The sequence below is a fragment of the Silene latifolia genome, chromosome X (assembly GCF_048544455.1).
Source record: "Silene latifolia isolate original U9 population chromosome X, ASM4854445v1, whole genome shotgun sequence".
NCBI lineage: Eukaryota > Viridiplantae > Streptophyta > Magnoliopsida > Caryophyllales > Caryophyllaceae > Silene > Silene latifolia.
The window spans coordinates 7,358,666-7,379,070 of NC_133537.1; the positions used below are offsets into that span (position 1 = coordinate 7,358,666).

Consider the following 20,405-nt stretch of genomic DNA (forward strand, 5'->3'; position numbering starts at 1 on the left):
GATTTAAGTAAAATATTAATAGCAAGAGTAGTGAATTTGTCTCATTATTTATTTCATTGCAATTTTAAGATATACTCCGTATCATAGAAAAATATATTAATGATAAATTTATGAGTTATTTTTACCAACTACTTTCTTATATGTTTTACTTGATTTACTTTTAAGGTATTCTGGATCCTTAACTTCTACTTCGGTTTTCAAAATCGTTTTAATATTTACTCTCGATTTAAATTTTAAGTTTTTTATAAAAGAATTGCGGAATTCGATTTTAAAACCTATAAGTTTACCTTGACTTTGTATTATGTTTCGCGTTCCTTTTGTTTTTCAGTTTTCCCTTTTCTATTTTTTTCGCATTTTGAGGTGTGCGTTCACCCATGGACGGTTCTAAAGGATGACTCATGTCAGATTGTCAGCCGACCCCAAATCATTTTGGGATTAAGGCTCTGTTGTTGTTGATGATAAATTTATGAGTTATGCAATTTTAAAATAGTTCTAGATAATTGAAAATAAATTTTAATGTTAAACAAAGATAGACCGGGTGAAGCCGAACATCCATACTAGTTGATTATATTTGTAGGTAAGTTTCATCATCTTGCAACATAATAAGCTGATATTGCAACTTTCTAATCGAGGAGATAACATCGGCTATGAATATCATGATTATGAATATTACACAGTACTCCCTTCTATTCTCTAACATCTTCCACATTTCCTAAAACGGAAAATTCACTAAGATCTTTCACTTTCCCTATTTGTCTATCTTTTGTGGTTACAATATCTTATGACCCCATAGTCTCTCTCTTACTTTCATTTACATCCACATATCATACTCCCACTAAATTTTACCAAAAAACAATTGTGGAAGAACATAGAGAATATGAGGGAGTATAAAATTGTGGTTGTAAACTATGACATTACATAACTTTTATTAGAAAAAATGCGTTTAAAGCTGAAAAGTTTGAAAGTATGACGGCAGACCCAAATTAAAAAAAAAAAAAAAGACAACCCTCTTTTTTACCCCCAAAAGAAACGAAACAAAAAGAAATAATCAAACAATTACCCTACCAACGGCCGACCTAAGCTACCATCCTTTTCAAAATCGTACCACCATAAAGTGATAGGGTAGCCTAGTGGAGCAGTAGTAATTTACAAAGTTACCTTTTTCATGCATACTTACCATTTATACTACTCGTGTCTCGTACTATTCATTAATGTCTCCTCCATTATTGACCTTCCATTCTTCCATGGCTGCCTAATTCATTCCTCCTCCTTCACCTTCACATAAACACAATCAAAACTACACAATAACAAATCGATACCTAACTACACAATGTGGAGGTCGCATTTTTTCCAGACAGTATCGACCGTCGTACGCCGGTCTTCTCTCATCTCACATCCGCCGCGTGCGGTGACGGCGGCGCGATTCTTATCGTCGCCGGTGAATTCCGATGACGGCGAAAAGACAGTTATCCGACCTCCGGCGGTGACGGCGGCAGTGAAGGAGGCGGAGGCGGAGGCGGAGAGGATGTCGTTGAGTGAGGTGAGGAAATTGATGAGGTTAGTCAACGTGGAGGCGTTGAAGGCGAAACTTGTTGATGAAGGTAAAGAGGTTATTGGATATGGTGAATTGTTGAAGGCTTGTGAGAGTACGGGAGTCGCGAGATCTGTTGCCGAAGCGGCGGATTTCGCGAAAGTTCTTGATGAAGCTGGTGTTGTTCTTTTGTTTCGTGATCGAGTTTATCTTCATCCTGATAAGGTTGAATTTTAATCGTAATTTACTGAGTTTGTTTTTAATTCGGATTAGTGATTGATTAATATCGTTATTAGTTAGGTATGGTTAGAGATAAGGTTGCGTACAATCGGATTTTTCTTTGTTTATAAGTTACGTTATGATTGATTGTGTTAATTTTTGGTAATTAGGGGGTGAGGTTGCGTAAATTGAAGGATTGTTAATTATTTTGTTAGTTTTGACGGAATTTTGGTGTTTTTGGTTGCAAATTCGGATTAATGATTGATTAATATCATGATTGCGTACATTTGATGTTTCGTCATTGATAAATTAGGGTGTGATTGATTCCTAATGATTGTGTTAATATTCGGTTAATTAGGTGGTGAGGTTGCGTATATTCAAGGATTGTTACTAATTTAGTGTATACGGGGTAGTTAATTAGTTGATTGATTATACATTACGTTTATCTGAGTAATATTGATTTATATATGTCAAGGATGATTGATTGAGGTTGCGTACATACTTCATTTGGTGTAATTAATTTGTTAGGATGCGAAGAAGAAGATTCATTGGATACATTGCTGTATTATCGTTTTGCATATGTATAATCGGGGACTCGGGGTTTTGATCTAGGCAAGGGTCGTATGGCTATGGCTCTTGAGTTTGTCTCATGGATTTGATATAATGTGGGGAGTTTTGAAATTCTTTTAATCGTTGTTGATTTGGATATCGCCTTTTGGGTGTGTGAAGGGAATGAGCTAGATTTGATTGATAGTATGTTTGAATTAGTAAAGTAAATGATGATTTTTGGTTGAAAACAAGGGGTTTAGATTGCCTTTAGGGTATGGACTATGGAGTAGTTGTTATGTTTTGAATATTTTCGGGTGGGACATGAGTTGGTGGGAGTTTTGACCAAATCGAAGTGATTTAATCAATTATTCTTGCTAAACTTTTTGGATGAGTTCTTTTAGAGTCCATGGTCCACTATGTTTGATTCAGATTCTGCTTAGCTGCAATGAAGTGTGTACATAACCAGGGAGTATATTGTAATTAGAAAAGAGTTCTAGACATTCAGATCTAAGATGATTGTATTGGTAGATTCAGATGGACTATTACGATTCTGTTGCTTCAAAATTTTCAGTCGGGAGTTGGATTGAGGATTCTGAATGCTTGTGAGGGGATACATTGATTTGAAGCGAACAATATACACATTGTCACATTGATCATGTTGTTGGAAGAAGATTCAAATGAAAGAATATTCGTTTTGCTTTTTGGAAATTTGAATTGATTTAACGGTTATCCCTGCTGGGGTCGATGAATGAAAAGTACCTTCTGTTTTCCAATTGGTGGTTGGTTAGTTACTTACTCATATGTTATCATTCTTAGTCTCATCGTTGATGATTACAAAACTTTAGAATCATGCTGGTGCCCACCACTAGCACGGCGACTTTAAAAAGAAAATGGTGTAAAGGTCTTGTACAGTGTACATTCTCTCAGCTGGTTTTCATTAAGATTGATGGTGAGGCAAGATTTAATATGATTAGTTGATAACAATGTGGCTTGAACTGCAAGATTTGTTTAGATTGCGGTTTTGCGTTTGTTTCCCTTGTACTTTTTTCTCGTTGTTCTTTGGATACGTTGATTTTGCAGTTGGTGATTTACTCTGAAACTCTGCTTTTTCTCGGCTTTGTATGATTTAATCAAGCAGCAGTTTCACATATCAGCCTCAGCGTTCATGGTTTCTTATTCTCTTTGAATTAGGTGGTCGAACTAGTAACGAGCTCGGTCCCACTTGCATTAACACCTGAAGATGATCCAAGGAGGGAGGAGCTGAGGAAGCTGGAAGAAAGGAAGGAGGAAATTGACAAACAGGCCCACAAGCAGGTGCGTCTTATATTGTGGTCTGGTCTGGGGCTTGCTATAATGCAGGTCGGACTTTTCTTCCGGCTCACTTTCTGGGAATTTTCATGGGATGTTATGGAACCAATCACGTTTTTCACGACAGCCTTCAGCATAGTTATTGGTTACGGCTACTTCATGTTCACCTCAAAAGATCCCACATACCGAGACTTGATGAAGACAATCTTCCTTTCAAGGCAGCGAAAGCTGCTCAAGAAGAATAATTTTGACATCGTTAGATTTGAGGAGCTGAGAGATAAATGCAAGTGCCCTTTTGACAAGAAACCTACCAATTGAATTCGGTACTAGTGGATGTATAAGGTATCTCTCTCAATTCTTTACGACTTTTTGTCCTTTGTACTACTGCTGGTAGGCCTTGCTCCAATACACATGCTCTATGAACAAGTTGATCCAGTTTTCGTATTTTTGTTTGTAACCTTGATAATTTTTTGGGGAAAAAATCTTTTCGAGTTTTGCAGCTCTTATTATCTGATGCCTAATACACATCATCTCGTATTTCATGAACAGGTTGGAAGACGTTGATCATTCAGACCTTTGATCTCCAACTGATGAGGCTTGAGATACTCATTTTGGTACTTATATTTGCTCATCTGGTTACCTCCTCCATTTATATAGTGCAGCTAATTTATGGCCCGTCAGGAAAACCTTAGGCAAACTGTGCTTTTTTTACCCTTGCATCGGACGCCTGAGGCCCAAAAATGTGGAACATGGGAAGACTTACTTATTACTCCGTATATGACTAAGTGAGGGAGGAGCTAGTTTATTTCCTGATGTGGCTAATTCTTGCTAACAAAATCCCATTTTTTTTTCGGAATGTAATTGAAGTTACTCATTTGTAACACTTGCTTCTATCGATATGTCCTTCCTTTTTTATGTTGTGTGGTTCAATCTATTTAGCAGTCAAGCCAGGTAGTTGTTGCAACCTGCGATCAATCAAGTGACGGTTATATAAATGGGATGAAAGGAGCACCTGATAACGAGCGGACGACAAGAGACAAGTGTTCCCCTAAATCTGTTCTGATATTAAAAAATGGCATTGCTATCCTCTCAAATACAGTACGTGAAACCGCACGTCTCACTTGAACATGGAGCCGATATGTTTAAGACAAGTTTTAAAGCTTTAATACAATAAAAGAGCTCATGAAAACATGTTCTTCGAGAGATCACAATCCCTCGGTACAAATACAAGACTAGTCCAAAAGATGAGAGTTCCAACTACAACGTGAGGAGTATATCGACACATCGATGTCTCAACAATGCTCACTAGCTTACTCATCTCAAACCCCAGATAACATCAATCTGTCACCTGTCACCTGTCATTCATGAAAATATGAATCCGAGACTTGCGGTTTATTTATTAAAAAGCTTTAAAATCCATGTTTTTCCGCTGCCAATTATGTGTCTACTATTATTGCGTTACAGCAGGTTGTCACAATACCATTATGTATAATTTGTACCTATTCTATAACATTTTGTACATTTTAATTTATAGTTGTAATCGTCTCTCAACAAACTTACCGAGAGAGTGAATCTTTTAGAAGACATACTGTTAAAAGTAATGTTTGACAAATTTTCCCCGGCAATATTTGACAAATAATCAAACTAGTACTTCCAGTTGGTCTTTCTTGAAAACGGTTTTAACTTAAACCTTTCACAACTTCCACCTTTATTTTTATCGAATATGAGAGGAATTTTACTTTAAGAAGGTCTCCGGGTATAATTCGGTTAGAATTAGGACTACTGCATATTGGGTTAATGGGCTTGACTTAGTTTATCTATACTACACTCAACCCATACCCCACTTCTCACTTCTCACTTCTCACTTCTCGCTCTTCGCTCCTCTCAAGCTCATAGTTTCATGCGGTGTTGGCTTCCATTGGTAAAGTTCTCACTCCTATCTTTTTGCTATTTATTACTCCCTCACTCCCGGTCATTTGTCTACTTTTAGTTTGGCACAATAACCGAGAAAAGAGTAAATGACCAATTATTTGATGACAACAAATTGGGTGGGATGGGAAGGATGAAATAGTTCATCAAAAGCATAAACAATTAGATGAGACACCAAAAAATGGAATAAGTAGACAATTATTTGATGACAAGAGTCTTTTTTGCATTTGTTGTGGAAAATAATGTATAGCTGTTTAAATTACTTGCTGAAAATTGATTCTGTCGCAATTTTACTTGTAATTTGTCATCTTTGCTGTACTGGAAAGAGTTTTGTTTGATTATTACCACCTCGTTACCATATTTATTGTACCATTTGACTTTGATGATCGACCGACTTTTAGGGTGTGTTTGGATCGATTGATTTGGAGGGAAAAGAAAGGGAGGGAGAGTAGGGGATTTAAAATCGCTTGTTTGGATAGGAAATGAGGGTGGAGGGAAATGGAGAGGACCTCCCCCAAGCCTAATCAAAATCTCTCCACAATAGGCAAGATTTGAAAATTGTATCCAAACACCAACACTCCATTCCCCCTCCCCTTCCCTTCTCTCCCTTTCCCTTCCCTCCTTCCCCCTCCCCTCCCTTTCCCTCCACTTTTGTTATCCAAGTCGACATTGTTTTACCACTAATTTCGTCAATTAAGGATTACGGAGTATATAATTGGGATGGAGGGAATGTTAGATTTGTTTTTCTGACCTCTTGCCTCATCATAGGCGAGAGGTCAAAGCATTAGGCACTAGTGTGTGCTGTTGTTTACGTAGCTATTCTATTTTGCGGTATTTCTTAACCTTGCATTCATTTTGTTGTACATGTTTGCAGAGTAGAGGTCTATAGGAGGTCGTGATAGAAAACAGACTGTTACAAAAAAAAGACCAACGGCTTAGTAATTCGTAAAGATTTGGCTCGCATATGTTCAGTTTAATATACTTGTGACATATGAGAAGGTCTGTATCCTTGGAACTAAGGAGATTGGTGTATGCAAATGGAAAACGATTCAAAATTACAAAGGTGTTTCATGAGCCATTCTCGACTTTCCTGGGAGCATCAGGTCTGCACACAAGTGCAGAACCTGATGTTTCAGAAGGCGAAGAAAAAAGACCCATTGATGTACCATTACCAAACATATCTCACGATGGATACGTTTCACTAAGAACTTCAATTCAAGGAGAAGTCCTTAATGCTGTTGATCCCTCATTCTATAGTGTATTACTGAAGCAATTTGCCGAGCTTGGTCATCTTAGACATGGCAGAATGGTGCATGCTCACGTCTTTAAATCAGAGTTTAAGGATGATGTGATAATCAACAACAACATTCTGTACATGTATTCTAAGTGTGGCGGAGTAGGTGAGGCGCAAAAGTGTTTTGATGAGATGCCTATAAAAGATACGTTCACTTGGACTACTATGATTATAGCTTATTCACAGAATGGAAGTCCCGGGAGGGCTCTTTTGTTGTTTCCACAGATGCTTCATCTTGGTGTCAAACCGAACAAATTTACCTTCTCTAGCCTTCTAAAGGCCTCTAGGGCAGTTTCTACTGTCAAGCACGGTATGCATATGCATGCGCTTTGCATAAAATATGGTTATGACTCGTGTGCTTATGTAGGGACAGCTCTCGTAGATATTTATGTAGGATATGGCCTTATGAATGAAGCGGAATTGATATTTGATGGGCTTTTGAGCAAAAATGAGGTCTCTTGGAACGCCTTAATTGCCGGGCATGCTAGAAATGACCAAGGAGACAAAGCACTTCATTTGTTCCAAAGGATGAAAAGAGAAACCTTTGAGCCCGATGATTTTACGTATTCCAGTGTACTTGGTTCGTGCGCTAGTAGTGGTGCTTTGGAGCAAGGCAAGTGGATTCATGGTCATGTAATAAAATCAGGGATGAAGCTTGTGGGTTTTGTTGGGAATACTCTTCTACATATGTATGCAAAGTGTGGGAGCATTAAGGATGCTGAAAAGGTATTCACTAGATTAACAAACCACGGTGTTGTTTCGTGGAACTCAATGCTGACTGGTTATGCCCAATATGGTCTTGGACACAAATCGCTCAAGCTGTTTGATGCCATGTTAAAGACCAAAATACAGCCTAATGAGATAACATTTCTTAGCCTGCTTACCGCATGTAGCCATGCTGGGCTTGTGGATGAGGGAGGCGATCACCTTAATAGGATGAAATTGTTCGGTTTGGAGCCAAAGGTTGAGCATTATGTTACCATGGTTGATCTTCTTGGTCGAGCAGGCAGGCTTGATGAGGCAGTGAAATTTATAACAAATATGCCAATTGAACCTGTTGCTGAAATATGGAAAGCGTTACTGGGTGCTTGCAGATCGCATAGAAACATTGAATTGGGTGTTTATGCGGCCAAACGCGTTTTTGAGCTTGATCCCTGTGATCCAGGTCCCTATGTAATACTCTCTAACATTTACGCTTCAGCTGGTAGGAAGGCTGATGTGGCAAAAGTGAGAATGATGATGAAGGAATGTGGTGTAAGCAAGGAACCGGCTTGTAGCTGGGTGGAGATCGAGAATGTAGTCCATGTGTTTGTTGCAGATGATCATACTCATCCTCAGATCAAAGAGATCTACAAAACTTGGGAAAATATAAGTGCAAAGATCAAAGAAATTGGGTATGTACCCGACACTAACCAGGTCCTTTTGTTTGTGGACGACCGAGAGAGAGAAGTGAATTTGCAGCACCACAGTGAAAAGCTTGCCTTGGCTTTTGCGATTCTGAATACACCGCCTGGATCCATTATTCGTATTAAAAAGAACATTCGGATGTGTGTTGACTGCCACTCTGCCATTAAGTTTGTATCACGGGTAATTAAGAGAGAAATTTTAGTGAGGGATACAAAACGGTTTCACCATTTTCAAAATGGTTCTTGCTCTTGTGGAGATTACTGGTAATTACCAAGGGGTCACTTGGATTCAGGGTAGTCATGATGGGGTAAAAGAGAATAGGAGTAAAATGATTGAGTTGAAGGGAAATATGGAGTGGGGAAGGAGGAAATGATGGGGTGGTGGGGGACTGGAGGGGATTATTACTCCTATGTGAAGGTAACCGCTTAACGGACTAGTAATTAGCCTATTTTCATCTCCTTCCTGTATCCACCACTACCACTTCCGCCCACTTGTCTTCGTACTGTTTCCTCCATTACTTCGTAACAATTCCAAGCAAACCCTTAAGAGTAACACTCATATCAAAACTAACTTTGTTTGGTAAGGTGCGTTCTTGAATTCCTGATGCCCTAGGATTAGAATGTTGAATCTTTGGTAAGTGTCTATCTGGCTTTTCTTGGAATCACAACATGGAGCTTGAGTTTTAAACTCCATACATAAGAGAGAAAATTTGTTGGTTGTCACGACATATTCCTGGCTCTATAAAATTCTGACAAGAAGTTGACAATTTATACAATCTGCAAGAATGATCCCTTGCACCGTCATTTGGCGCGCTGTGTTTTCTTAGAACATATGAGGAAACTTGTTCCTGAGAACTTTTCACCAGCTCTTTGAATGCAGTGCATTCTGTCCACATCAAGTATTATTAGGTACTCCACTTCACTATTTTCTGCATGTTATATACTTTGAATTTGTCCCTTGAGTGCAATTCCTGCTGTTGTAGTTTGGCATCGGTATTTTCAGCTTAAAGTGTGTTTTTATTGACTCATTGCAATTCATGCTGTTGTAGTTTTGGCGTCAGTACGCGGTTACTGATTCTAGCATCTAAATGTTTCTACAAGAAGCTGATGCCGTGGGTTGCTCCAAGTCGATGTGTGATTATACAAGGCTAGCAACAATTAAAGCTGTAAATCTAGCTTTGCTGAGTAAAAATGCTGCATCAGACTTTCAGACGCCATTAATTGACATGTGACAGGACACTTCCTGTATTGTTCAAGGATGATGGTGACATGGAACCAACTTCATGATCGCCAAATAATGCGTTGGGAGTACATGGTAATGATTTGTCAACATCAAGGTCCCGTGTTCCCACAATATCTCTAAAGTGGCTTCTGTAATATAGGAAAGGGCAGGAGCCGGAAACCTTATCATTGCTGTATCCCTGTGGATGGTGAGATTGTTGACCCTGAAACTTTTGTAACGAAACAGCCAGTATTGTTTCTTTTGTTAAGCGGTTTACCAGGCCAGATTATTACTACCTGTTTCAGTACTGTAGAGGTATTGTTCTTTGTTCAAGCCGGGTTTCAGTTCAGAACTCCTATCGGATTCTATCTGCAAAGTGAAAACTGAAGACCCAGTTTCGGAAGCTGATGGCGATAAGTAATAGTATACTGGTAGAGAATCAGTCCCATTATGTTCTGGTTGACACTCTTTCAGAGTTAATGGTAGAAGTAATCAATAAATTTGTTAGCTCTGTTTGACACACTGTTGAATTATTCCAGGTGTTGTAGACTGGATAAACATTCATGGACCACACCTTTACCTTTACTTTTAGATACCCCAACATGCTGCTATTACAATGGAAACACCTAACATGTATGATGTATCCTCTCTTTAAAGAAAAGCAAGTAACCACAACTACCAAACTACTAAACCAATACTCCGAAATATCTAAAATCCTAATTTTGTCCAAACTTCGTCACCTTGGTTTCCGGTTTGTTAGTCGAAACCCATATTTACCCAACTCTGGCAAAAGGACCTTCATATTACTCCCTGACTGCCTCGAAACATGGAACCAACAACCTGGGAATAGCCCGAATTGAAATGATCAGAATGGACCATAAATGCTCCAAAACGACCTTTATTTGAAATCACACTCACATTTGTGCAATAAAAATAGTCGACACATAATTACTGCCCCGAAATTTATTAACTTGGAAGTACTTGTAATCTCAATGACCTAATCAAAAATCTCTCTTAGCCACAATTCAATCAAGCAAGAAATCTCTCCCAATCCAAAATGTGCAACTAATCCACCAACCTCGACAAAATTGAAACTCATCCAAAATAACTCAAAGTCGAGACTATAACCTTTCCAGTAGGTCATCCATCTTCAGATGATGTGAAATTATTATGGACTTAGAGTACCCACCTGAATAACGTCTTCAGTTAATGTGACATATTACACATTTTGAAGAAACACACGAAAATGACTTGAATCGAGGAATTCCGAACTTATTAAATAATGAATCAACAAACCTGTGACCTGTCATACCTACATTGACACCCTAGCTCTATCTGCATTCATACCTAACACAGTACTACCAACAATCCAACCAACTCACACTCTTTCAGCACAGAAAGTTAAAACACACCGTATCAAACAAAAACCACTCCAAAACGCGCCGTTTTTGAACTTCCCCACACCTCTCTGTCTACCGCCTTATTTTCTCTCTCCTCTAGTTAACGAAAAAATCAATTCAATTTCAAATTAGGTCATCGGAAAATCCCCTAATTTTACCGCCATCCCTGCAATTCAATCTAATTTAATAAGTTTTCGATGTCGACGGCGAAAGTTCCGAGGTCGAGAGCGCATTCCGGTGCTCCGGCGAAGGAGAATTTGCCGAAACTTGAAGAAAGTTTGAATGCTTTTCGTAATGATAGGTTTGATCCTGATACTTATGTTCAATCCAAATGTTCTCTCAATGAGAAGGTATAATCTCTTGTTTTTCTTAATTTTTAGGTATAATTTTGCCTTTTTTTTTTGGTTAATTTATTGTTTTTATTTGGTGATTATTGAATCTTTGGAGGTTTTATGGAGTAATTTAATGCTATTGATCTTTATAAAATTGTTTTTGTTCATGTGTATGAATTATTTGGTTATGATGATGTTTATGAGGAATTATTTTTGAGGTATATATGTGAATGTGAAGTATTCATGATATTATGCGAAAAAATTGCGAATTTGATGGAGAAGGTATGGGTAAGGGAGAATGCCAGCGTTGTCGTCGTGTCGACGAGTTGTAGAAGAAATTTAGGAGAAGACGAGTATGATGATTAGTTGATTACATAGAATTAAGGAAATCTATATTGTACTCTGTATGAATTTTAGTCTGCAGTGTTGTAAGATATGTGTTTGCTTAATTTAGCAAACATGAGTGTTTTCTGCTTTACTATAATTAGACCTTTTGAATTTGGTGGTTATAATGAGCACACATGAGTATTGTTTTCGAGGTGTAATATTTTAGTTGTTGAATTAGCTCGTCGAAAAATTGATTTGGCGGTTTTTACTAGGAATGGGTAATGTGTTGTGCATTAGTCATTTAGTCTTTTACTGTAACTAGAAAAAGATTGGATTTAGAGTTGTCAAAGTATGTCACGTTCCGAGGAAAAGCTATCTTGTGCTAGTTATAGTATGCACTTGTGTATAACCATGAGTCCATGACCGCACATTGAGACGTGTACAATGCATAGAAATTCGTAAATTGACCTTTTGTCCCTAGCAAACATCGTCTGGCATTTTTATTGTAATCTGAGAGTTTCTTTAACAAGAAATAAACTCTCGATCAGTCGCCCTGTCAGGCTGTCGACTTAGCATTCTTTCTTCCAGTTTTCCCATTTATCTTCAAGGAAAGGGATTGATGGTCTGGGGCAGGTAAGTTAAGGTAAGTTATGAATTGCGGTTTGTGTGTGGGTTCTTTATATACACACGAGATGTTTATACGTGATTTATGTTTTATTCTAGACTATCTGTATCTGCAGCATTTAGGTTTCACGCTAGGCCCTATTCATTTGTGATATTCGTCAACCTTGCTTGCTCTTTATTGTTGACGCAGGAAATAAAGCATTTATGCTCACACCTGATGGATCTAAAGAAGGCCTCTAATGAAGAAATGCGGAAAAGTGTTTATGCAAACTATTCAGCATTTATACGGTGAGAATCTTTAGCTGTTTTATATGTTGCTTATTCCTTCAAAGACGAGACTTTTTAGTTTCTTTTTTTTTAGCACGCTGTTACGGTGTCTTTCTTGTAGATTGTAGCTAGTTTACACCTTTAAAGGCAAGACTGGTTGCGGTCTGGATGATTTTTTTTCCTTCCGATTTTAATGCTACTTTTTTATGATGCAGTACCGCTAAAGAAATATCAGATTTGGAAGGAGAGCTTCTGTCTATTAGAAACCTTCTGTCTACTCAGGCAACTCTTATTCATGGACTAGCTGAAGGAGTAGACTTGGAATCAATATCAGCGACTGGTCTTGAAGCGTCGATTGCAAAGGGCACAATTAACAATGATGATAGTGAACCTTCTGAGCTGGAAGAGTGGGTGATTGAGTTTCCAGATCATCTTGATGTATTATTAGCTGAAAGAAGAGTAGATGAAGCTTTGGATGCTCTTAATGAAGGGGAGAGAGTTGCATATGAAGCAAAAGAAACCAAGACACTAAGGGCAGATGTGATTAGCTCTTTGCAAAATGCTATAAAAGAACGGAGGCAGAGATTAGCTGATCAACTAGCCGAAGCTGCTTGTCAGCCCACCACACGTGGTACTGAGCTTCGTTCGTCCATCTCCGCTCTTAAGAACCTAGGTGATGGAGCTCGAGCACATTCGTTACTTCTAAGCGCACATCTACAACGATACCAGTATAACATGCAGAGTCTTCATCCATCAAGCAGCTCATATGGAGGAGCCTATACTGCCGCTCTTTCACAGTTAGTCTTTTCTTCCATTGCCCAGGCTGCAAGTGATTCATTGACCATATTTGGCGATGAGCCAGCTTACACTTCTGAACTAGTAACGTGGGCTACTCAACAAACTGAAGCCTTTGCCCATCTTGTGAAACGACATGCTTTAGCTTCATCTGCAGCTGCCGGAGGTTTAAGGGCTGCTGCTGAGTGTGTTCAAATTGCTCTAGGTCATTGTTCATTATTGGAAGCTCGTGGTCTATCTCTTTGTCCGACACTAGTGAAGCTTTTTAGGCCTAGTGTCGAGCAAGCTGTGGAGGCTAATTTGAAAAGGATTGAGGAGAGTACTGCTGCCTTAGCTGCTGCTGATGATTGGGTTCTAACCAGTCCACCTAGTGTCACACGTCAATCTGGGAGGCCTTTGAGTACATCTACTACTAGCGCGGCTGGTTACCAATATAAGCTTACTAGTAGTGCTCACAGGTTCATTTTGATGGTTCAGGTTAGTGGTTTTCTGGTTTTGCAATGAAATTATACGGCACCAACTTTTTCCTCTGCTAGATTATCGACCTAGTTCGAGCAATTTTGTAGTGTTAATTCTGAAAGACCCTTGTCCCCTCCCCCCCTTTGTTTGTGCTTCATCTATTCAGATTTTCCAAGTCTTGTAGATTAGTGTGTTTTTTAAAGGAGTGAACAAAGGGTTATATAAATGCATAAGACACTGCTTCAAAACGTGGTTTTTATTTATAACTCGGATGTGTGGTGTCGCGACCCTAGCATGGCAGTATGTCTTTTATAAGACTGTCATACACTCACACCTCCTACTCTCATCAGACTACCAACTGTTTAAGATAGGATGTGTCGAAGGGCTACATCTATATTTGGAGTGTGCAGGGTTGTTTTATCTGTTGTTCCCCAATTTTTCCGTTGGAAGATTTAGTTCATATTAGTGAGATGTGTTGGTTAGTGAAATATTTTGGTGAGAAGTATGTTCCAATAATTTGATCTTCATATTCTTCAGCTTTCAAATTTTCAATGTTGTAATCTCACGCTACCTAATGGTGCTTTTATTAGGACTTTTTTGAAGATGTTGGACCACTTCAGAATATGCATTTAGGTAGTAGAACACTAGAGGGTGTTTATGAAGTGTTCAATACATATGTTAACATGCTCATAAAAGCATTACCAAACTCCATTGAAGATGAAGCAAATTATGAGGGCGCTGGAAGTAAAATTGTCAGGATGGCTGACAATGAGGCGCAACAAATCGCATTACTAGCTAATGCATCGTTGTTGGCTGATGAGTTACTTCCTCGTGCAGCCTTGAAACTTTCTCACGTCAATCAGGCTGATTACCCTGATGAACCTCAGAGGAGGGCCTCTGATAGACAAAATCGTCACCCTGAGCATAGAGAATGGAAGAGGAGACTTGTAAGCTCAGTTGATAGACTGAAAAGTAGCTTCTGTCAGCACCATGCTCTGGATCTGATCTTTACAGAGGAAGGCGAGAGCAATCTTACTTCTGATATGTACATAAGTGTAGATGCACGTGGAGAAGAAATTCTATGGTTCCCATCACCCATATTTCAGGTATAATATACACTTCATTTATTTTGCAACATTCTTGCTTCATTTACTGTTTCGTTTCAAGTATTTCAGCAGTCAACATGTTCTAATTTTTCAAAATTGATGGTAATCTGCAATCATTCCTTCGATCCTCAGTAGTGTTTCTGTTGATTTTCCGTCTCTCCCTGTTAACATTTGAAGTTGCCAACTTTTTTCATTTTCTTTTTTTCAATTATGTGCCGTGCAGCCGTTCGATGTATCCTAAACTTCAAATTTGGCTTTATATGACCATTGACCACCACGGGTGATTATGTCAGAATGAGGGTTGGTTGTCAAACACTAATCATGTTACATGATTTCCCGGATTTTATGCCATTCTTGTGTAAATACAAAGTTTGGCTTATGTGCAGAACATTTCACCTTTGGAAGCTTTGTATGAATTTTAGAACAGTTCTAAACATTGTTTTGGGAAGTCGTCTCAAGCATGTATTATATAGCCTTCAATTTCAGCCATCTCCGATCATTGCGGGTGACGGTGACATTTTCGGAGGAGATTGCTAAGAGTTGACAACACCAATAAATAACCACCCAAGGATAATCCCAGGATTTTTCCCGGTCCCTTCGCATCCTAAAATGGCCATGGGCCAATGTTGGTGATGGCATAATGTTGTGACTCATATTCGATGCATGGGAGCAAGCGTGTGCTGCATGCCTTTGATGCACCATGGCATGACCCATAGGCTCCACAGGTTGCCTTTGATGCGCCGTGGCATGCCCAATGGCCCACTTGTAATGCTCTATGAGTTTATGGCAAGCTAGTCATTCAGATTGGTCATCTTTCGGAATTTATTAGAGTTAGTGTCACCATATGTTTCTTGTCCCTAAGTGTGCATCTGTAGGCTTTGCTTCCGAATATGCTATGCTGAAATGTGCGCTCTTGGTTATACTATTAGATGCTACCCTAACACGAACACTTGTTCAATTAAAACTTAAAAGCTGTTAAAACAAAATTGAGATTGACCCGGACTTGTTTGTAGAGTTCTTGAATCTTGACTATTGTGAAATATTTTTTTTCATTTTTTCGTCATGACAGTTGACAGAGTTCTATAAACTTTACGTCATTCCACTGCATATTAGCAGCTCCAGTTGCTCGTGTTCTTCATTATCTTTAAATTGTGGTATTAAAGCTTGGTTGGTTGGAAGGAAGGAATTCATTTTTTTTAAAAAAAAATTCCTTCACTTTATATTGCTGTGGTAATAGCTGGACGTTTTTGTTTACATTGTGATTCACATTCTTTTCAGGGACTTTTCTTTAAACTCAACACTATGGCTGGTATAGCAGCAGAAATGTTTGCAGGAAAGGAAAGATTTGCGACACTGTTGTTGATGAAACTTACAGAGACGGTCATCTTATGGTTATCTCAGGACCAGAGCTTCTGGGATGATATTGAGGATGGTCCTAGGCCTTTAGGTCCTCTTGGCCTTCAACAGGTATACAAATTTAACCTTGAGCCCTACAAAACCAAATGGCAGACGCCATAGAGTATTGTGTTGACAAAAATTTCAAGGTACTGAAAGAAAAAGAAGAAATAGAATTCCTGGAGTTATCGCTCTTCTTTTTTTCAGTCCATCTAAACTTTTCTGTGATTACTATTCTATCTTCCATGTTGGTTATTAATACGTAGTTGCCATGTGTCGCGCCTTTTGCAATTTACCGTCCTCTTCCTTTTTTCAAACATTGTCCGAGACCAATGTATTTGATTGTTATTGCAGATGTACTTGGACATGAAATTTGTCATCTGCTTTGCTTCTCAAGGTCGCTACTTGTCTCGTAATCTAGTTCGTGTCATCAACGAGATCATAACCAAGACAATAGCAGCGTTTCAAGCAACAGGCGGGGATCCTTACAGGTAACTCATGTTTCATCCTGACTACTTGAGACAAATATCGCTTTCTTCTTTAGGACCTTTACTTTTGCTGCTGTAGCCCGTAGTGTTGTCACGATGTTAATCTTTTGTTTACAGATATAGTGGTGAAATATTATTACCCGTTGACTTAGAATTTACATGTAGAGATATCACATTATGTCGTTACCCTTGTCGTAATGTTATTCAACTACGGATAGTGTAAAAAAGTTATCATTTTTATTTTACTAAATATAGAAAGAGAGCAATTATTTTGAGATGAACTAAAAAGTAAATAGATACAACATAAATCAATGGAATGTACGGACTACATAGTTATTTGTAGTCCAATTAATTGGTAGGAATGTCGAATATGTGCTCCTTAAATGTGAGATTTTATACGGCTTTACCATACAGTGTACTGCCTGAAGACAACTGGTTCAATGACGTATGTCAAGATGCAATCGAGACACTGAGTGGAAGACCACGAGCAAACGATGGAGAACGCGAGATGAACAGCCCTACCGCGTCTCTCTCTGCACAGTCGGTTTCATCTACCAGATCACATGGCAGCTCGTAGGCGTCATAGTTGCTGATCGTGTCTCATCTGTACATTACAAAACTTGTATTTGCATTTTTACAAATAACACCCAAACTTCATCGTATATTCCCCAATCACCGCCGTATTTTTACTCCGAGCATCTTTTTTTTATTTTCCATCTTGTTAAATGACGACTTACGCAAAATACCAAGATTACTCTTATAGACTTCCTATAACACCCTCAACACACACTCATTTACTCCGCATATAATCTGTTAATTTCATTTATTATCCAAACCCTAAATCCCCAAATTTCTTACCTTTCATCCCCAATTTCAATCGATTAACTCCCTAAATCACTCAACCCCTTAATCTCTAACCCTAATTCAGTCGATTAATCTACCACCGAAAACCAATTGTGGAAATTAGTTATTGAAGACGAGCAACAACCACCCGAATTTGTGTAGTAGATGAAGTTGAATGATATGGGTCATCAAAAATCAAGCAAAAAAGACAACTTCCAGATTGAGTGTATTAGCATATTTGAAACAAACAAAAAACATAACTTAAAAGACAATTAAATCCATTAAGAAAAATATATTTGGAAGAGTCATTTTATTTACTAAAAACATAACTTAAAGAAAACTAATAAGAGATAAGTTTTTATAGTGTGTGTGAAAAAAAATTATATTTCAACAAATTGAATACACATGAGATTTCGTGGTGTTTAAATAGTGTGATAAAGAGTATGTGTACGGGTACGTATGTACATAGTGATCGCGAGTGCATTTGATTAATCAAAACAAAATCAAAATAAAAGTAATGATAATTAAGTAATATAGTATTATAAACGATATGAAAAAGTACAAAACACTTTACATTTTTTTTAATATCTTTAGTTAAATATGTATACGTCAAGTATAAAATATTGATTATGACTAACTAAATATTACTTTTAGCTAAATATTTTATACATTTATCTTTTAAATACTTTGAAGTTAAACCTCAAAAAATAATACTATTTGAGAACTTAATGTTGATTGTTGCATTATTGGAATGGATTTTATTTTAATTAATATGATATTTGATCAGTCAAAAATTTATTTATAAAACGTCGGTCATGCATAATTAAATATCACTTATTATTTTTAGTTAAAATTATATGTATTTTATTTTAAAACATTGAAATTAAACCTAAAAAAGTTAAATTATTTTTATTTATAAGAAAATATTAAAGGTCATATATGAATTATAATATTTTTTTTCAATTATAATAATAAAATTTAAAAACAGGTCGCGCGAAGGGCGGGATACTACCTAGTAATCAAATAAAACTGAAAACTTAATGTAGATCCCTAACCCATACTATCATAATCAAATAGAACTGAAAACTTAGTATTGATTTTTAAAAAAAATGCCAATTGTCTCCGTCCCCATCCTCAAGCATCTCACCAGTCACCACCATGATAAGGAAACGAAATTGTAAAGTGAAATTGAATAATAAGCAAGAAATGAGTGAAAGAAAATAGAGAACATTGCTAATAAACAACAAACTATTATCCACCTCGGAAACTAACACCCACCCGCAAGTTGGTTTACAGCAGAATTAAGCAAAATCAATTTGGCCAGTATACCTCGAAGCCTTCCTCGATACCCTCTAAATACGAATCCAGACCCTCCAATTCTTCCCTCATTATCTTCATAAACGGATCACGCCCCACCCATTCCACCTCGTCGACATTATCATTCTTCATACCTGCCCGATCCAGGTAGGAAATCAAGTAATCCAATATGGATTGGAGCCAAGGTAGTCTTTATATTGAGGTGTTGACTTTAATTCACAAGGGATGACTTCTTGGTTGAACATCCCAGGGAAATAATGGACGTAATACATATATTCACGACCACGCCCGAATCCATACCTCGCATACTTCTCATGAAGATCATGAAGATCAATTGATGATTTCCAATTGATTCATTCATTGTTAGGTTCTGTTTATATATACTCCCTCCCAGTCGTCATAATGTTCCCCTTTGATAATGGCACGATACTTAAGGAAAATTATTAAAATAGGAGTAAAAGAGTTGTGTGGGGTTGGGGATAGGAGAGAGGGATGAATTATTAGTAGTTAAATAAAGTTAATCATGCGCCAAAACATAAAAGAAAGTAATAAAATAGGAGTAAAAGAGTTGTGTGGGGTTTGGTGATAGGAGAGAGGAATGAATAAAATAAGAGTAAAAGTTTCTAAAAATAGAAAGGGGAACATTACTTGAATAATCCGTTTTGGGAAAGAGGGAACATTATAGTGACTGGGAGGGAGTATATATATATATATGTATATGTCCAACATCCTTATTCTTTCCTAATTCCAATCCCTCCCGACTTTCCTTATCTATATCATACTCTCTCCTATTCAGTAACATCTTCCACATTTCATAAATCGGAAAATTCACAAAGATCTTCCACTTCCCTTATTTGTCCATTATTTGTGGTTAATATAACATCTAACCCCACATTCTCTCTCTTATTTTTATTTTCCTCCCCATACTACCACCCCACGCTAAATATTGGTCCAAAAGTAATGTGCAAGATCATATAGAATAGGAGGGAGTATCAATCATCAATTTAATACATGTATAAAGCAAGAACTTTTCGAACATATTATATATATAGGTATATATATATATATATATATAAAGCAGAAACTTTTCGAGCAATATTATACATCAATCAATACTATATATTAATTCCAGAAACCAAGGGAATTCAATGTAATTAAAGAAATTTATACAAATTAATTATACTATATAGTTTTAAATCGATAAGACCACGTGTGATGGGACCGATAAATGACTCAATGTAAATATTATATAGTTTTGGTTAAAAGTATAATATAAATAATATAAAGATGCCTTGATAAAGAATATTTATGGAAATTGGAAATGAGTGCCTCTTTGGCAGCATTTCTTTGTCCATAGAAATTGTTTGGTTTTGTTTATTTTTAACTTTTGGCCTTTCAACATCCTTTTCTTCAGTTCTTTGCGTTACCCTAGCGCTCGATATCCTGTAATTTTGTAGCTCTTAATGAAACTGAGGCTTCAGGTTAGGAATTCTTTCTCAACCGTATGCGAACATAAAATTTGTAAAACCACATGTAATATTTGTTTAAGATAATCCTAGGTCTTCTGTTTTACTCTAAGGAACGCCATCATCAC

At 37.5% G+C, this 20,405-nt stretch overlaps 3 protein-coding genes across 3 annotated transcripts; all 3 read left to right on the forward strand.

The window, feature by feature from the left end:
* Nucleotides 1-1,143: 1,143 nt before the first annotated feature.
* Nucleotides 1,144-4,554, forward strand: LOC141622653 (calcium uniporter protein 5, mitochondrial-like). The gene is made up of 3 exons (XM_074438666.1): nucleotides 1,144-1,756; nucleotides 3,491-3,949; nucleotides 4,157-4,554. The coding sequence occupies exons 1-2, from the start codon at nucleotides 1,331-1,333 to the stop codon at nucleotides 3,923-3,925; spliced, it is 861 nt and encodes a 286-aa protein (XP_074294767.1). The 5' UTR covers nucleotides 1,144-1,330; the 3' UTR covers nucleotides 3,926-3,949; nucleotides 4,157-4,554.
* Nucleotides 4,555-5,438: 884 nt separating this feature from the next.
* LOC141622656 (pentatricopeptide repeat-containing protein At3g24000, mitochondrial-like) lies at nucleotides 5,439-9,980 on the forward strand. The gene is made up of 3 exons (XM_074438669.1): nucleotides 5,439-5,528; nucleotides 6,411-9,145; nucleotides 9,286-9,980. The coding sequence occupies exon 2, from the start codon at nucleotides 6,528-6,530 to the stop codon at nucleotides 8,502-8,504; it is 1,977 nt and encodes a 658-aa protein (XP_074294770.1). The 5' UTR covers nucleotides 5,439-5,528; nucleotides 6,411-6,527; the 3' UTR covers nucleotides 8,505-9,145; nucleotides 9,286-9,980.
* A 779-nt stretch (nucleotides 9,981-10,759) lies between these two features.
* On the forward strand, nucleotides 10,760-17,340 carry LOC141622655 (exocyst complex component EXO84B-like). Its single transcript, XM_074438668.1, has 7 exons — nucleotides 10,760-11,208; nucleotides 12,332-12,429; nucleotides 12,624-13,680; nucleotides 14,253-14,768; nucleotides 16,047-16,235; nucleotides 16,518-16,654; nucleotides 17,066-17,340. Exons 1-7 carry the CDS (start codon nucleotides 11,056-11,058, stop codon nucleotides 17,226-17,228), a joined length of 2,313 nt encoding a protein of 770 aa, XP_074294769.1. The 5' UTR covers nucleotides 10,760-11,055; the 3' UTR covers nucleotides 17,229-17,340.
* The last annotated feature ends 3,065 nt before the right edge of the window (nucleotides 17,341-20,405 follow it).